Source organism: Carcharodon carcharias, chromosome 15 (assembly GCF_017639515.1).
Source record: "Carcharodon carcharias isolate sCarCar2 chromosome 15, sCarCar2.pri, whole genome shotgun sequence".
Lineage (NCBI taxonomy): Eukaryota > Metazoa > Chordata > Chondrichthyes > Lamniformes > Lamnidae > Carcharodon > Carcharodon carcharias.
The window spans coordinates 107,160,416-107,180,091 of record NC_054481.1 but is presented as its reverse complement, the minus strand read 5'-3'; the positions used below and the strand labels follow the sequence as shown (position 1 = coordinate 107,180,091).

The window sequence follows — 19,676 nt, the reverse complement described above, 5'->3', positions numbered from 1 at the left end:
CCTCCACCCTTCCCATATTTCCAGGTTTCCCAACTGCTAACAATGACCCCATCTTCCTCCCTGCCTGCCTCCCCATAAATATTGGGGGCCATGTCTTTGGCTGATGTGGCTAAGGAGCAGCATGTAAATGAAGAGGAGGAGGAAGTGGTCAAGGAAAGGTAGCTACAGGGCTGGGCTAGTCTTATTGGCTACAAGGTTCAACGCTCATTGACTAAATACTGCCTTAATAACAGTAGTTTGTGTGGCAGATGTATTTTGTCCAATCTAGAATGAGCACGACTAGTTGTTGGCTGCTGTTCTGGCAAGGACACTGCTATGAGGCCTCTGTTTTTCTGGGCGAATTCAGTGAGAGAAGCTTGGAAATCTTTTCAAGTGAGGCTGTTCTGCATCACTCAATCTTCTCATAAACCACCTCTCCAAAGCCATTATTGACCACTCCATGAATATCACACCTTCAAGTGGCAAACGCTCCTCTTGGAATTGATTGAGTTCATTAAATATAACTCCCATGTGGCTCCAGGAAATAATGATGTTTCCAATCATTCAAACATACTGAATGTTGGCAGTGGCAAAACCTGTGAAAACTCCAGTGGCTTGGCTTAATGCGGGGAAACCACGATGAAATTATGTAGTTATGTATAAAGAACACAAAGTCTGAAAAGCTTTCATACACTGCGGATTGACACAATCTACCTCACTCACCCAATTATACAAATTCCAATTTTAAATGCTTCTGAAACTGTTACTGGTTTTTAAACTGTGTGGAGAACTGGAGGCTTTAGAATTTGTTCCAGGAATAATTTGGAACAGCAGCTGTTGGCCAGCATAAATCTGCAAATAATTTTTCACTCACTGAAACAATACTGCATAACTAAGCAGGAGAGAGGCTCTTCAGCTTTGAAAGATGGTGAATAAAAGTGGATCTTGTAGAAATATATTTTAAAAGTATATAAGGCAGTAGAATAGAAATGGTAATCCTGAACAAATTTTACTAATCCTGGCCCATCTTTCCTGCAACTCCATATTTCCTTACAGCAATCAAAATCAAAGTCACAAGTGACATCCTATGTGACTGTGACCATGGTAAACTAATCCTTCTCATCATTCTTGACTTGACTACAACCATTGATACAGTTGAGCCAACCATCTTCCTCCAACATCTTCCTTGCATCCTTCAGATGTTGGGACATTCCAGATGGAATCTGGAATGCCACTTTTAATTGCAAGAGCAGGACAAGTGGAGCAATTAAGGTTGATATTTGGAGCTGATATTAGAAAGTTCTTCTTCACACAGTCGTGATCAACGCATGGACTGGACACGAGGATCCTGGAATCAATTTAGAAATAACTGGATGTTGCAATGGCAGGGTTGGGGGGTTGTGGAGAAGTCGGCTGCTTCAGGATAGATGGATTAACATGGGCTGAACAATCTTCCTCATCTGTGATGATCATGTGAACTATGTATACAGAAAGACATATGTTTTCCACCCACTCCCCCTGCCCCCCTGCCAGCTGAAGACTACATTCTTGAGGCATGTGAGGGCCAGTGCCATAATGATGGTCTCGCTTCCAGGGCATGTTGTTGTACATGACATTCTTGACGTATAAATACTTTGTTGACATACACCACGTATTGTAGCAGCTGGAACCCTCAGCCTTAATTGCAGTGAACTGTGACTTGCAGCTTCCCACTCACAGCTAGCATTTTTCAGCTGCCACAGGATGGGAGACTGGTTAAGAATGCAACATCTGTCTGATCATCTGCTGAGGTTTCTCAATGAGTTATGGCTGATTCCACTCAGAGCTTCATTTCCTTTTTTGTTTTGAAGTTACAACTTTAACAACACCATGCTTGTGTGTGTGTGTGTGTGTGTGTGTGTGTCTGTGTGTGTCTTTGTGTTTGTTTCACTCTCTACACAAAATTTACCTAAAACATCATTTAAAATAAGGCCCGGGAAAGGAGCTGAACAAACCCATGATAAGCTGGTGGGGTATTAACAGAAAGCTTGAATTAGCTGGCATTCCCGAGGTTTAGGTACAGAATATTTGAAATCCGTTTATTACTGTATATTCACACAAAATAATTCTCCTGCGGTAATGAATTCCACTGAATGCCAGGCTGTCAGATTACAGATCCCACAATCAATTAAATATGTTCAAGTTCTGCTCATATTGGGACCCAGTTTCATGTCTGCAGTTTTTTTACAGCGTCTTTGCTGCAATTTTTTTTTGATAAATCTAAGCCTCCTGGGCAAATGATGAGCAAGCTGAAGAATTGGACATTTTCCCAAGTAGTATGCCAAATGATGGGATTATGCCATTGCAGGCAGATTCACTCACAGTGTGCATCTTACTATAAGGCAACGCAGTCATTATCCTTTAACTAAAATCAAGTTTGAGTTGCCTCTTACCTCACTGTAATAAAATTTCTGGGGGTCTCACTTCTGCATCAGATTATGTTACCAGGACAACTGGTACAGATTCAGTAAATTGTGTAGATGGGAGCTTGAAGTTGCAAAAGAACACAGATAGATTAAGTCAGTAGGCCAAACTCTGACAGATGGAGCTCAAGGTGGAAGTGTAGGGTCCTCCATTGTGTATCCAAGTGGTAGACAGAAGTTGCAGTCCTTGTCTATATATTGGGAATGAGGGTCACAGATGCAGAAGTCAAAGACTTACAAATTCCAAGTTGTCAAATGTCGCACAAACATAATGATGGCAATGCTTTGCTACAGAAAATCACACATTAACAGCTGTTGAGCTCAACTTTTTAGATCTCTTCCTTCAGCTTCATTTTCCAACTTCTAACAAATGGCCAGGATCATTTTATGCCCTGTCTAATTGTGTTAATCCATGCACATTCCATAACCTTTACATGCAGTTTTTATCAATGTATCTGATAACCGTGACCCAGGAAAGTTAGCAGAAAATGCCAGTGTTTAGGATTGGGCTGTTAGTGATCTCCGTGAAGATTTCCACTCTCAGCAAAGTGTTATAGCCTTTTAACTTTAGCAGCTTGATACAATAATCAGTTATTTATCCACTTTCGATTTTTAATGCAGGAGTGCCAAATCAGAGTGTTTTATTAATGGCAAGAGAGTCAGATTTGTAGAGGACCAAAGATTGTGAATGTATACAAATCTCTAAATGCTGGTGAGTAATTACAAGAAGTAATCAAAGAAGGCTAATGGAATAATGGAATGCCTTTATCTTTAGAGGATCTGAAATATAAGGACGTGGAAATGATGGCTCACTTCATCCAGAATGCTGCTCAGACTCCATCTGGAATACTGTGTTCAGTTTTGGGTAATGCACCTTAGGAAGGACATATTGGTCATGGAAGGAGTGCAGCCCAGATTGACCATAAATGGGTGAATTCTGAAAAATGGCATAAACCTGGTTCATGTTCCCTTGAGTTTAGAACGTTGTAGGATAGTCTAATTGAAATATTTAAAATGACAAAGAGATTTTATAGAATGCATTCAATTTCCTCTGGTGGGAAAATTCCAGGGCAAAGGGATTAAAGTTAGAGCCAGGCCCTTAGGAGTGAAATCGGGAACAAGGGTGTGGAAGTCTGGAACTCTCACCCCTAAATAGCTGCGAATGCTGTAATGTTCAAGTTCAAGAATGTTCAATACTGCAATGTTCAAGACTCAGATTGATAGAATGTTGTTAGGTGAGGTATCAAGGGATATGGATCAAAGGAGGGTAAATGGAGTTGAGATACAGATCAGCCATGATCTAACTGAATGGCAGAATAGTCTCGAGAGGCTGAATGGGCCTTTTCTTTTCCTATGTTTTTAGAATGCCGTGTTAGTATTTGGAGCACTTCATCTCTTCAATATACAGCTCTCTCAGCTGATCCAGATATGAGTGAATTTTGATCCCAGTCCAATGTCAGAATCGCATTCCTGAATATTGAAAGAAGAAAAGCTTGCATTTATATAGCGCCTTTCACATCTTCAGGACATCGCAATGTGCTTTACAGCCAGTGAAGTACTCTTAAAAGTTACAGAAGTACAGCAAGCTCCCACAAACAGGAGTGTGATAATGTCCAGTTAATCTTTTTTTAGCAATGTTGATTGAGGGATAAATATTGGCCAGCACATCAGGGGTAACTCCTCTATTCTTCTTCGAAATAGTGTCATGGGATCTTTAGTGTCAATGGAGGAAAGCAGGCGGGGCCTTGGTCTAACATCTCCAAATTACTTGAATACAGTCCAAGGCTAACACTACAGTTTGGTGTTATTTTTTATTCATTCAGGGGATGTGGGCTTCACTGACTAAGCCAGCATTTATTGCCCATCCCTTGTTGCCCTTGAGAAGGTGGTGGTGAGCCGCCTTCTTGAACTGTTGCAGTCCCTGTGGTGTAGTTACACCCACAGTACTGTTAGGAAGGGTGTTCCAGGATTTTGACCCAGCGACAGTGAAGGAATGGTGATATATCTTGTTTTGAACTTGCAGAAGCCAGCGAGTGAAGCTGGTCTGCTGAGTGCTCAATTTGTTTTTTTCACATTTCACAATCAAACTGGCTATAGGTGTACGCTATGGATCATCAAAATTTGAGACCTTAATCCCTTTGGCCACTGTGCAGATGGAAACTGAATTTATCATGTCACTACACATAGCTCCCTTGGGTCTCATTGGGAAGGTTTGGTGCAAAAACAAATTAATCTCTTTAGAACCAAACTCCCTTACCTTGTTCATGGTTTAGGAACTCATTAGCAGTATTGAAAATAGAAATATTTGCTTAGATGAGTGTGCAGAGCAAAAGCTCCTTGACTTCTTTGGGCCTGTGTCACTGATTTTGCAGTTTCAGGTTGGGAGGTCTGGACACCATGAAAGCGGATCCTGTTAGGTGGCCCCACTCACAGTCAGCTGCTGAAAAAAAATCAAGTCGAAATGAATCCAATTTGAGTGATATGTACACTTTTGAAATATAAAAATGCTGGAAGCACTCCAAAACCGAGGCAGCGTTTGTGGGGGAGAGAAAATGAATTAATGTGTGAGATTTTAACTCATTCAAAACCCATCCACTCACTGAGTTAAAACAAACCCAATCAAGTCAATATCAGGGCTGGAAGAAGTTAGTGATTTACAGTTTATAAGCAAGTCATGAGCTAGGAAAGCTAATGTAGGGAATGGGGAGAAAGAACAAAGGGTCTGTATGATAGGGCGATGGAGTATAGGGAGTGATAAATTGACCAAAGGGACAATTTTTAAGAAATCCTTCGATGGTACGCCAGTATTTGTTACCCATCCCTAATTACACTTGAGTGGCTTGCTAGGACATTTTAGAGGACAGTTAAAAGTCAACCACGTTGTCGTGGATCTGGAATCTCATGTAGTCCAGACCAGCCAAGGATGGCAGATTTCCTCCCCTAAAGGACATTAGTGAACCAGATGGGTTTTTACAATAGTTAATGACAATTTTGTGGTTACCATTACTGAGACTAGCTTTCAATTTCAGATGTTTATTAAAGTTAAATTTCACCAGCTGCTGTGGTGGGATTTGAACCCATGTCCCCAGTGTATTAACCTAGGATCCCTCAATTACTAGTCCAGTGACATTACCACTACACCAACATCTCCACTAAATGAAGTGCTACAAAAGGAGGTACAACTTCTTCCAGTTCTGATGAAAGGTTAATGACCTGAAACATTACGCCTGTTTCTCGTTCAACAGATGCTGCCTACCCTGCTGAAGTTTCCAGCATTTTCTCTTGTTTTCAGATTTCCAGAATTTGCTATTGTGTTTATATGATTTTCAAGTTGATCCAAATGTCTTGATTTTGAGAGATTTTCAGAAACCAGTGGATAATCCATTCCCATGTTTAAACACAGTGAAGGTGAAGGTGAAAGAATCCACCCAAAAATAAAACTTGGTAAATGAACAGGAGGACAATGAGAGCAAAACATCCCAATCAATGTTCATCACTAAATGTCATCATCATTTTTATGGGGTCTTTCAGAAGACAGGTTAATATTAGGGTGAGGGAGTTAGCAGACACCGCCATCCTGTAATAAAAACAGAAAATACTGGAAAAACTTAACAGGTCTGGCAGCATCTCTGGAGAGAGAAACAGAGTTAACATTTCAAGTTTATATAACTCTTCTTCAGGGCTGAAGAGAGATAGAAATGTGATGGATTTTATACTGTTGTGGCGGAGGGGTGGGATGGGGAAGTGGAGCAGGTAGAGCAAAATAGGAGGTCAGGGATATATGGGAGCTCAGGAGAGATTTGACAAAGATGCCAAGAACATCAGACAAAGTGAGTGTTAATGGCAGTGTTAAAGACTAAAGAAGGTGTTAATAGTGGCATAAAGGTAAGATAGCAGAATGTGTTAATAGTAGAACAAGGGTCAGCGCTCTGTGAAAACAAAGCATAAGAATAAGTTACAGATGGCCCTTTTGCAGGGGGAGGGGATGTAGGGAAAAAAAATTAAAAGGTCAAAATTGAAGACATTATTCATGGTCTGAAGTCACTGAACTCAATGTTAAGTCCAGAAGGCTGTAAAGTACTATCCTGTATTCCTAACTAAGATCTGCCTTCTGGTTTAGAAACCAAACCTGGGGTTATTGCTGAGGTGAGATAGTGAACAGTGACTACACTTCATAAGTACTTCACCTGGAAAGCATGTTGAAGTGTCATTAGGAGGTAAAAAGCTTTATACAAACACAATTCATTTGGTCACCCAGGATAAAATTAATTTGTTTTTCTGCCAACGGGGCTGGGTGTGTTATGTGTAGTAACATGATAAATAAGATTCCCTCTGCACAGAAGCAAAAGGGATTGAGGTCTTGAATTTCAATGATATATGGTCTACACCTTTAATGAGTTTAATTGTGAAGTTTGAAAAAACATATTGAACACACAGCAGACCAGCTTTACCCCCTGGCTTCTGTAAGTTCAAAACAAAATCTAACGGCTGTAGTTTTAATTTTGGACTGCATTCCAGTATTTCACATGTATGCCACACGCTACATGCACACAAGTTATGTACATGTCACACACGTATGTTCAGAGATATTCCACACACATCTCACTCACCAAGACCCTTCCTGCATATACTCCATCATCACATCCATGCATAGTCAGTCTCACACACACAATTGTTTAAAGTTTTTACTGATAGCTTCTTTGTTTCCCTTACAGAGATTATCCAGGCTAAAAAGCTGCGGGCATTGGACATCACAGCGAGCAGCTTTCGCTTGTTGTGGCCCAAGCTGCTGAGCAGTGATACAGACTATTATCTGATTGAGTACACTCTGCTCACTGAGCCTCAAAGGAAATCATGGAAAACCGTCACTGGAGATGAAACAAGTGTTGTTCTGCGACAGCTGCTACCAGAGACCACATATGAAGTGAAACTTACTCCAATAAGTAACAACAACTATAACAAACCCCTCGTGACAAAGGTAACTACACTGGAAGGTGAGTTCTGACGTGTGTGCTGTAACATGAACCATCTGGAATCAGAAAAGCAGTTCATTAAACATTATCGTATTGCCAAATGAAAACCATCTTTGTCAGAAGGCTGCAAGTTTGTTACCTGACCTCAGTAAATCTGGCAATAAGGACATTGGAATTTGGATATGGAGAGCAAAATTATTTAAGTTGTAACAGGGATCTTACACCTTAACCGACTCCACTTACACGGGACCAGTCTACATGTGTTTTTTTTGAGGGGGTGGGGTGCTATTCTGTATCTCCTGCCACAATTCTGGAAAACCAGCAGAACTCCAACTGCTGGGCACCATTTCCCTGCCCACCACGTGTAAATGCCAGTGGGGGAGGCAGGCCCAAGCAAAGAGTTGGATTTTCCCACTTACCACCACTGTCTCCATTAATCCCTGGGACCACCAGCAGAAAGATTAGCACAAGTCCCTGTGGTAGCAGGTGGCAAGTTACATGAGTCTAGGGCATCAAAAAAGGCCATTCAGCCCAACTGATCCAAGCTAGTGTTTATGCTCCACATGAGCCTCCAACCACCTTTTTACATCCAGCACCATCAATATGCCCTTCTATTCCTTTCTTCCTCATGCAACTATCTAGCTTCCCTTTAAATGCATTTATGCTATTTGCCTCAACTACTCCTTGTGGTAGCGAGTTCCACATTCTAACCACACTCTAGGTAAAGAAGTTTCTCTTGAATTATTAGTGACTATCTTACATTTATGACCCCTAGTTTTTGAATCCCCTGCTTGTGAAAACATCTTCTGTGTCTACCCTATCAAACCCCCTTCATCATTGTAAAGATCTCCATCAGGTCACCTCACTGCCTTCTCTTTTCCAGAGAAAAGAGCCCCAGCCTATTCAGATAGCTATTACTTCACAGTTCTGACATCCTCCTTGTAATTATTTTCCTGCACCTTCTCCAATGCTTTTTATAAAATGGAGACCAGAATTGTTCACAGTACGCCAAGTGTGGTCTAACCAAGGTTCTATACATGTTTAATATGACTTGCCTGCTTTTCCATTCTATCCCTTCAGCAATAAGCCCCAGTGCTCAGTTAGTTTTTATTTTTAAATGGCCATGTTAACCTTAGTCATGAACTTAGTACCATGTGCATCTGTACCCTGAGATCCTTTGCTCCTCTTGCATAAATAGATCAGGATGTTTAGAAACAGTAAATGGGTATTGAGTACAAAAAGCTTGCTTCTTTTTCATGGGTCAACACTTTCCTCACCAATGTTCCCTATAACTGCACATGCCTGGCTGGGCAGCAGCCTGGAAGATCCTATTTTGGACATGCACATGTTTTCCCTTTAAGATACCATGCCAAAACATTTAAAGGTACCATGCATTTGAATGGGCGAGCCACACACAACAACAAAAAAAATTTAGAGGAGGTGTTGCTTCTCACTAAGCTCTGCAACATCTTCTTCTCTCCAACATTGCCTGTGAACTTCCTGTCTTTGTCACTAGGAATTGGCTGAGTATTTGACAGAAACTGCTGGCTGCATCTGGAAACTCTCAGTTTATAAGAACGTTCAGGGTCAACATAGCTTTCAGAATCGGAGCTGCAAAGCTTTTGAAGGCAGCTCAGCTAGAGTGGGGTTCTGACCCTGATGCCCAAGCATGCTTACATTCAAATGCCGCTATGATAAGCCTGGAGTCAGATGAGCAAAGTGGCCGATCATTCAGTGCACATACATGCAGCAAGAGTTGTGTGCAGGTTTAGATGAAGGGAGCCAGATATTCTGAGTTTATTTACACACTGCATTAAATTAACTTATGCAGTCAGACACTGATCTACTATTGTAAGTACGGTGAAACCCAGATATTCTGGTCATTGTTTATCAGGATCAGGGCTGAAAAAGACCATCAAGATCCGTCTGCAGGGTCATCAGTCCATTTGGCCCCCCATTTGCTTACAACAATGCAAATCTCTTTCTAAATCACAACCCCTAGTGATCAGTACAGTTTGGTTGTTCAGTGAAAGCTCCCCGTAGTTGAAAAACAATTGATTCAGTTGCAACACTGTTAATCTCCAGGTAATGGTATTAGCATAGGGTGGCTAAATATGTTTAACTGGTAGAATGTAAGGGATCCTGAGACAATTCAAGTAGCTACTTTTATACTGGTTTTGTGCATCATAGTACAACTTGCATTACTGTGTGAGTCTGCAGCTACCAGTGCATCATTACATAAAATTTTACAATACAGAAAGAAGCCATTTGCTCCACCTGGTCTGTGTCACTGTTTATGTTCTACATGAGCCTCCTCCCACCCTACTTCATCACAGCCTATCAACATCTCCTTCATGTACTTATCCATCTTCCTCTTAGATGTATGTCTGCTATTCGCATCAAATGCTCTATGTGGTGATGAGTCCCATGCTCTCCCCATGCACTCCTAGAGTAAAGAAGTCTCTCCTGAATTTCCTTTTAGATTTATAAGATAGTCTTAATAAATAATAATAATAAATATCTTATATTTATACCACCTAGTTTTGGGCTCCCCAAAACTCCTCTTCTTTATGTCTAGCCTGTCAAACACCTTCATAATTTTAAAGATCTCTATCAGGGTACATTTTTTTTGTTTTTATCAGTAAGGAGAAGCTAAGCAGCACTGCCTGGTAGCACAGTACACATCTGGGACCGTGCAGTTTTGGTCCCCTTACCCAAGAAAGGATATATTTGCCATTGAGTGAGTTCACCAGACTGCTTCCTGGGATGGCAGGATTGTTGTATAAAGAAAGATTGGGCCAACTAAGCCTGCATTCACTGGAGTTTAGAAGAATGAGAGGGCTCTTAGTGAAACATATAAAATTCTGACAGGGCTGGACAGACTGGATGCAGGGATGATGTTTCCTCTGGCTGGGGGGTCTAGAACAAAGGGTCACAGGATACAGGGTAGGCTATTCAGGACTGAGATGAGGAGAAACTTCTTCACTCAGAGGGTGGTGAACTTGTGGAATTCTCTACCACAGAGGGCTGTGGAGGCCAAGTCACTGAATATATTTAAGAAGGAGATAGATAGATTTCTAGACTCTAAAGGCATCAATGGGTATGAGGTGAGAGCAGGAGAATGGCGTTGAGATAGAGGATCAGCCATGATCATATTGAATGGCGCAGCAGGCTTGAAGGGCCTTATGACCTACTCCTGCTCCTATATTCTATGTTTCATATGGTCAGCATTCGTAATTAACTAATCAGGGATTGTTATCTTCTAATATACTGATCAGTCAGTTAGTGATGTGTGGGCAATTAGCCAAATTGATCATTGTTCAGTCACTGAATTCCATTGTTATCAGCATAGTGGGGGTTGACCCATAGTGAGGGATTATGTTTATCAGGAGCTTGAAAGCAATGACCACCTAAATTTCAGTGAAGTTGGACCATTTACTGATGTGTACCTCGATGCATAGAACTACGTAAAATAATGATGACATTAATTTTAAAAATACTAATTTATTAATATACTGGTTCATTATTGTGAAAATGATACCTAGCACAATTTTACAAGGATATCAGCAGCTGTTTGAGTGAACAAAATTAACTCAGAAACGATTTTGTTTCCTATGGCTCCAGATGAGACCAGTCCACAGATAATCCTAATCTCTGAGTCACGCCCGAGAAGTTTTCGGGTCAGTTGGGCTCCGACTCTGCTCAGTGTTGCTTCCTACGAGGTTCTGTATGGGATCCTTCCGGCGGGTGAGCCCAGTTTACTCACCATTGACAGCAGCCAGAACAGCACAGTCGTGAACAATTTGGAGCCCAACACCACCTACCTGGTCACAGTGTCAGCCCTGTACCATTCCGGCAGAACAAAAGCATTATCGGCAAAGGCTTGCACTCAGGACGGTAAGAGGTTTGGCCACAGCAGCCAAGAAATGCTGCATTGCAGTGATAACGTTTTACCCATCAGAGCATTGCCCCGATACCTGCAGCATAATTTTTGTTTATCTGAGGAAGCGGAACCAGAGGTGGACAGGCCTGTAATTTCCCGGTGCCAACTGTTGTGCCAGTCTTCCGCCATGGTCTCACCTTCGAGCTATTTTCGTTAAGGCACAATTGGAGGGATGACTGTACTTGCAAGTGTCAGGTAGCCCATTAGGCCAATTAATGGACCTACTGAGGCCATTCTAGAGATGCCAACTGGAATGTTCCAGCTGGCACACTGGTGTTCCCCCCGACCCCCATAGAAGCTGAAACATGACCAAGTGATGAAGGCAGTCTCCTGGGTGGCAGAGGGAGGTTGTCAGGGTTGGTGTGGGGAGCAAGTGGAGAAATTGTTCCTCCATGATGATGGCCTGGTAGCTGTGGCCTCTTTGGTTTCAAAAATATATGGAAGCTCTTCAGAGGGCTCCTTCAATTTGAGGCACCCTCTCTTTCTCTCTCCTCCCTTCATCAGCAGCTCTCACCTCTGATGGTGGGCTGCCAATGTTTCTTTGTTGGAGAGGCTCCTATTGGGCCTCCATCCTTTGGAGCCTGCTCACTATCCTTTACTGGACAGTGGGTGCGCACCAGAGCCATTAACTAGCCTGCTCATTTTAAAAAATCACATCAGACACCAACTCAACATTGGGTTGAGACCCGGAAATTCACCCGACATCGGGGTCCCAACCCCAAAACGGAAATGCCACCCCTGATCACCCAAACACCAACCATATAGACCACTCAGCCAAACACAAGGACTACCCCTCTGTGTTTTGTACTCACTCAGGGTGTTGGCATCAAGGCCTTGGACATGTATAGGAGGCATCAGAGACTGCAAGCTTGTCACAAGTTCCCAGTCACCCCTCGATTGACTCTATCTGATAGTCAAACCTTCCTGGAAGCATCTGGTGGGTCTGTGAGGTACAAGTGACCCCCTCGGATCTAATAGTGACTGAATGATTTGGGAGAAAGAATGGATACAATCTGCTCAGCTATCCAACTGTAGAGGTCACCTGGCATGAGACTATGGGAATGGTCATAATGCAGACCGAACATTGAGGATTATCTTCAGGAGATATTTCAGATATTCGTATTTTTTTTGCAATTATGCACCTTAAGCAGTGAAATTTAAAGGAAGATGGCATTCATGAAAAAAAAACCACAGGAATCATTTCATGCTTTGGGGAGCCCAAAGAGCAATGAGTAATTTGTCACACACAAATGATGCAATGCAGTGTTTCAACTGCATTTACGTCATGTTATGTATTAAATAGTTGTTTATTTTCAAACATATTTGAAGATGGTGGCCCCAAGGGAAGGTGAAGGGGACAGTAAGTAAGTTTGGTTCTTGGAGGTGCTTGGTGATCTTGTGGATGTAAGCTTAACCTTTGGACACAGCCAGAAAAGGTGAAACATTGTGTCCTCCCACCAAAACCAACACCCTGCTGTGACTTCAGGTAAGGGTTGCCCTTCTAATGAGTGGTAAATGCCATGTAAGAAAAACCATATTACAATGCATTAGAAATGTATCAAACTTGAGCTATAAGATCCTGAGACTGGCACTGGATCCATAGTGGAACAGTCTGTACCATAACCTTGCCACTCCCTAGTGACTACCTACTCTGACACCCATCTAATGAACATTAGCAGAGAAGAGCATGATGGAAACATAGGACAATTATTTAACACAGTGTGCATCACTAATCTGAGGCCTTATCAGTAATAATAGGTCATTTTTGCCCTCTCTGAATAGGGAATTCCAAAATTGACAACATGAAGCTTACTAACATCAGCCCCACCAGTGTAATAGCCTCATGGGACCCTGCCAGAGGAACAGTGCTGCACTACAAGGTGAGGTGCACTCGTCATCGAAGAAGCCCATCTGTGAGAACCATTCCAGCACAGGTCCGAAGTGTGCTATTAACAGACCTCATTCCAGGGACTGACAATCGGATTTGTGTGAAGGCAGTGTACAGAAATGGTGCAAGGCGAGGCTTGTGCAGGACAGCACACACACCACAGCAACGAGGTAGGTATCTGAATCAAGTAAGGGGTACCAAGACTGGCCATTTAACCAGGTGAGATGAATCTATGCAATCGAAATGTATTGCAATAACATCTGATAATAGCGAAATAACAAAGTGAGCATTCTACACTGTCCTTTGTCTCTCTAAGGGTTTAGTCATTGCATTATTTGTGTACCTCACTATGACCTTGGTTGATTAATTCTAGATTGTGTGTGCTGTATATAGAGAATGAGCCATAGCTTGTCATTCCTTATCAGTCATCTTCCAACTGCAACAACCCACCCCGTCAACCAATAGGATATCCACCATTCTGCTTGGCTTTAGAAACCCTAACTCAAGGGGCTCACACCAGTACACTCAGATTATGAACTGACTCCCGGGCAAACTAAGTGCTTTGTCTCAATGATAACACCAGTTTAATTGCAGCCTAATAGTAGCAATTAGATAAAAGTATCTCATCATCACAGGTTGCTTACTGCAACCCCTTAACATCTTTAAGAGCAGATTCCATACCAAATAATCAGATGGTTCACCTTAGGAGAACCTGATGACATTGGAGATGTGCCTGGTGTTTAAGGTGGCACAGTTCACAAACAGTTGGTGTCATCCACTTAGCCACTGCTTCAATTTATTGTTTAACCACTTGCAGAGTAAAGAATTGTATTTGAAGGCTGAGCAGGAACATAAATACTAGGGGCATTCAAATCGTAGCTGATTATTGTAAAGCAGAGTTAGGGTGGGGGGGGGTGTGGTTTTGATGGGTGAGTTAGAGTATTAGAAGGAAAGGTATTAGTAATGAGCAAGTTAGGATTTTACAGGATAGGTTAGGGTCACATCTTTGATATGAAAGCTTGGGCATTGAGGCACCATCAGCGATGGATAAGACAAGGTATTACAGGAAGGGACAATGATGGATTAGTTGGGGCTCTTGGAGGACTCTCATCAAAATTAAAGTTAAGGTACTGAAAGGAGATTAGAGGAATGGACCTTAATGGAAGAATAGTGACCAACTTTAACAGATGTGCTGAAGTACTAGAGGAAATTGATGGGTTACATAGGGTACTGAAAGGACAGACTATATGTGAGTTTGTGTAAATGAGGAATAAGCAACAATGGATGAGTCAGGGTGCTAGAGAGAAAGGCTTTGATAAGTGATATGGTAAACTAGAGGAATGAGTTGGGATAAGCGAGTCATGGAAACTAAGGCATAAGCATTGATGGATGAGGGACATGCTGTGATTGGTGAGTTTTAGGTACTAGAGGAATGAGTATCAATGGGTAAATTAGGGTATTAGAGGGATGAGCAACAATGAATAAGATTGGATATTAGAGGATAGTATTTGAAGCCGAATAGCCTCAGGGCTTATTTTATGTTCTATTTTCTTCCTAACGTGTTGTGATATTAACAAGGTGTCCTAACTCATGCCTGCTTTCCTCTTTCAGATTCCTTGTCATTTAAGACACAATCTACCAAATCGTTCTGCATTCAAGAGCACCAGTGCTGGTAAAAATGGTGCATAAATCTTAATGGAAGCTGTAACACAACAGGACTCATCAAAACCAGAAACATTTGTTAGGATTAATAACTTGCAGAGTTCAATGTTGCCCAGTTGGAGGAAGGTCACCATGTGTCAGTGTTGTACAAGCAACTGAGATGTGTAAATCCCCAGTAACTCAGTGTACTGTGATTCTAGGTTCCTGGCACACTCAACTTTCCCCATTTTAAGTCTGATGATCTTGGACAGTGCTCAGTGTGTAGAATTTGGTTGATTGTAAAGATGACTGGATAATTCGCTGCTTGTTTTCACATTCTTGTTGGGCAGGGCTGAGATCCATCTAATAGTGACACTACTCTAAGATGTCAGCCTATTTTTATATATCAAATTGCAAAAAATCTGGCTCAGAGGCAGGTGCTGTACCACACTTTCAGCACTAGTGTTGTTGAGAGATTTTTTTCAGTGCCAATAATATAGCTCTGCTGCTGCAAGGTTGTATTCTGAGAAACATCTCAAGAGGCAGCTTCACATCCATAGCACTTTTATTTACTCTTCAAAAAAAAGTTTTGAAATTAAGATGGCCTCCTGAACAGCTAAAAAGCATCTACTGTTTGAAAAGGGATGACTCTGCTTGCTAGCTCAATGTGTTGCACACGTGGGTACTGAGCCATACAGAATGTCCCAGGTTTGATCCCTAGTTTGCAGTGCTTCAGTTAATCTCAGACAGGGTGGGCATGGGGAGAGCTGCAAGTGGCCTCATGCCCATCAAAGAGGTGAAAAAAGTCAGCTGTGATTCCTTCTTCCGATCACCAGCCCAATGACTCCCATTGAAAAGTGCATGTGTGAATGTCTGGTAAAGAACCAATACCAAATCCTGTGAAACAGGCAAAATGGCACATCTTGTATTCTGCCAGACACGGGGCTAGGACATTTATACTTCTGAAAGAAAATGCAAATTATATGGAATTTTTCAGATCTGTGCACAATTTTTGAAATAGGAAATGCTAACATTTAATAGCTCAGTAACTACCTAATCCTTATAAAACTCAGTGTAAATTTAGCAGTTTATATTTGGTTTCGACAATATGCGTAAGCCATTACTTGTATCAAATTAAAATGTGAATTCACATGTACTGCTAACGGAATGATTCCACCAGCTGCAGCTCATGTGTATTTTGAAAACTATGTGTGCTCTTTCAATAACTTGAAATTTCTCATAATGAGCTAAATGGCCTCCTTCTGTTCCCTAGTGATTCTATATTCCTGCTAAAATAAAAAGAAGTGCATTTGGAACTGTGGCAATGAGCTGACCTGACAATGCAGTGGTTGCTGGTGTTTCCCTAGAAACACAATACATTTCTCAGGCTAATTAGAGAACTGAAAAAGCTAGAAAAATATGTTCTGTACATTGTGAACATTGTCAGAGGGTGCCCCAAGTCACATAGTTAGATTTGAGACTCCTCAAACGCAACATGACTATTCAGCTAATGTGCCTCAATATTTTGTTTTAGTCTGTCTATTAAATTATGACTTAATGCTCCATCATCCATATATATCTTTCCTCTCCATATTCCTCCTCCTTCAAGTCCCATATTCTAAGAGGGTGTTGGTGACCACAGACATCCATTGGATTGGTCCATAATTATGCTTGGTAAAGTACTGCAGTGGTTTGCCATTGCTCTCTACAGAATGGCTGACCAGGAAACAATCCCACTCTTACCACCTGCCATCAGGCGAATTGGGAGGATTTACAGGCTGATAATCAACATGTTTGGCCATGTTATGAACACACCTTCGTGGTTATAAATCCCAGAGTGGGGCTTGAACCCAGAGCTTATGGCCTAGAGGTAGGGATGCTACCCACTGTACCACAAGAACCCCTCCTCTCCATATTAACAGTGGCTAATTTCCAAACTGAATGTTCTTTCTTAAGGAACATTGATCCATTATTTGCAAAATAACAGAAGAAATCTATTTCAGCATTGCTGCTGTTTTTGTAGGGTCTGTCTCATCAATTTACAATGAAAGCAGAGCCATTTTCATCAAAAAGATTAACATATGCAGGATGACCAGCTCCTTTGAATTACACTGCTATCAGTCCCCAGACTCTCTCTATTCAGCATAAATACTAATAGTCTTGATTTCAATGGATGGCTCTGTGGAGTTTTGGTTATTGAACCATTCAGAAGGTTCTGTACTCCAGGCTTGCTACTAGCAGTTATGCATCACTTGCAGTAAGTCCACATTCTTTTAAATTCACCTTTAATAGGTCAGTACACATTAACCAGAATACCAGATGAGTGAATCATTAAGGAACCAACCTGAGAAGAATGAACAACACATTTCCACATTAATGCATAACCATTTGGAATGTGTTTGAAATATGGTTTAATGCCTCTTATGGAGGTCTTTTGCTTCTAAGTAGAATCTGCTTCAAACCATCAGCAAGAAGGCTTTCATATCCATCATTAGGATGCAATACAAAATTTTAGGCACGGTGAACAAAATGTCATATTTAGAAATTGTCATATTTGATTGCTTGATGAGAAGACTAAATTGAAGAGAAGCTGAAACTATAGACAAATCAACATTTTTAATAATCTAATTGGTACAGGACCAGTTATTACATTGAAAATATTGGGAAAAACCAGGAAACAAAACATACAAAATACTACAAAAACTGTTGGGAAAGCAATCTAATCAAAATGTGGACATCTGGCTGAGTTGTTAAAGAATCTAGGTCCCTTAGTGTTTTCCTCCTCCCGACCTTAGATGTCAGCTAATCCTGTTTGTATGCTTAGGTTCAATGATGCATACTGTGCAGAAAATTTGAATCCCTGAAACCCAACACTTTCCCCATCTCAGTAAATCCATTACGACAGTTTTTCAGTGGCCTCGGACATTTGATTAAAGTTTGAGGTCAATTTTGGTGCTGCTTCCACGTAGAAACTAAAATTTTAAATTGCATACCGCACCCTAAGCAATTTGACAGGCTGCTCAAAAATGGAGGAGGATCACAGCAAGGCCATACCCTGGCTGATTATCCCATCCATCCTGGCACTGAGGCTAATAGAGGACCTCTACTTGGTTTTGGTTGAAATCAGTTAACTCAGTACGGAACCAAACTTGGGACCTTCTTGGTCTCTGTGGCGGAGCTGCTCGCTGAACAATATATTACTGAGACAAAGCTGACCCTCTACAGCAGACAGTGCCACCAACTGGTACTGCAAATCTACCAAATTACGTATTAAAAAATTCAGCAATGCCACAATGAAAGGTCTTGGACATTAATTCAAGCCATGGTGTTTACTGAAACACTATAACTGCAATTTATCACTGTTCCATTGTGAAGTTCACTGCATACCAAAATCACTAAAATATACATACACATTGACAAATGAAATTCTGGTATACACATTTTTTGTACTGATAATTTTGAATTAGCAATGCTGGCATTCTTCCAATCCTCTAAATCCAAAGGGTAATTTTGTCACAGTAACACTGACTTCATTTATTTTTAATACATTTTTTCTCACTTCCGGCACAGACACGATGGGCCAAAGGGCCTGTTTCTGTGCTGTATAACTCTATAACATGGAATTTAGTCGCAATCTCTGCCTGACTCAACTGACTTTCCTCAATCCCAACAATCCTCAAAGTATTTTACTTCAAAACATAAAACATTTAAATAAATTTCATGTGCTTTCACTGACCAAAGTGTAAATTAACCAACTGTTTGCTTTCCTGCCTCTGTCTTCTGCCCTGTACAGGTCCCCGAACTCTTACTTTCTCCTCCCATCTAATTAAATGTTGCCCTCCTATTCAGCTTCACTCCACCTACCCTCTGGTCCTAAAGGCCATTTGGAAATTGGCACCTTCTTCCTCCCCTTTTTGCTCGGGTATTCCTTACTCCTGCACTTGCTTGTTCTATACTTTCCGGCCCATCTCCCCACACCCCGCCCCCCCAAACCTGAGACAGGTAACTGACAGAATGAAACCTGTGACCTCAAAGAGCAATAGCATAGGAGATCTGCTAATAACCTGATCTCATTTCAGACTCAATTATTCATTCGTAACCTGGTTTGATCACAAATCAAACTGTAATTAATCTTTAATTGAAAAAGCAGGGGCCAAAGGCAATTTTTGCATTTCACTCCAATCTATAACTAACTCCAAGGTGAAGTTGATTCACAGTCCTTTCCCGGGGAATAAGAGGTCACTGCTGGATGAGTGGCCATGTTCTGTGTGCATCAACATTCACACATTCCCCTTCCTGTTACTTCAGTAAATATGACAATAAAAACCACAGCAAGGAAAATTCGCTCAGTAACACCTCTGTACTAATCACATGCTAGTTTATTTCCGTTCATCCTCAGAAAAAAATCACTCTTATAGTCCCTAACTGATCCACTAATTAAATCACTGTGCCCTCTAAATATATTACACACTGTCCCTCCATGAATTATATCAACACAGTACTCCATATCAATTATATCACAGAACAATCTTCAATTATGTAAACACAATGCCCTGCGTTAATGATATGAACACGCATTCCTTGTCAATGATATTTACACACAGCTAAACCCAACAATGCTATTAAATTCGTGCCCCCATCCCTTTTACATCAACATACTGCCCCATCAATAATACCCACAGTGCCCCCAACAGTAATACACACACTCCCTCAATGATATCAAGTACACTTTCTTCACTCATCAACTATCTCAACAGTATGCCCTCCACCCCCAGCAACAATCTTAATGT

General features: G+C 41.3%; 1 protein-coding gene across 1 annotated transcript in view; it reads left to right on the top strand.

Annotated features, from left to right (window-relative positions):
- vwa1 (von Willebrand factor A domain containing 1) overlaps window positions 1-16,202 on the top strand; it is a 36,824-nt gene extending 20,622 nt beyond the window's left edge. The window contains exons 3-6 of the mRNA XM_041207425.1: window positions 7,157-7,435; window positions 11,039-11,311; window positions 13,140-13,415; window positions 14,857-16,202. Coding sequence (XP_041063359.1) covers window positions 7,157-7,435; window positions 11,039-11,311; window positions 13,140-13,415; window positions 14,857-14,921 — 893 coding nt within the window. The 3' untranslated portion in view covers window positions 14,922-16,202. The remainder of the gene's footprint in view (window positions 1-7,156; window positions 7,436-11,038; window positions 11,312-13,139; window positions 13,416-14,856) is intronic.
- Window positions 16,203-19,676: the final 3,474 nt, after the last annotated feature.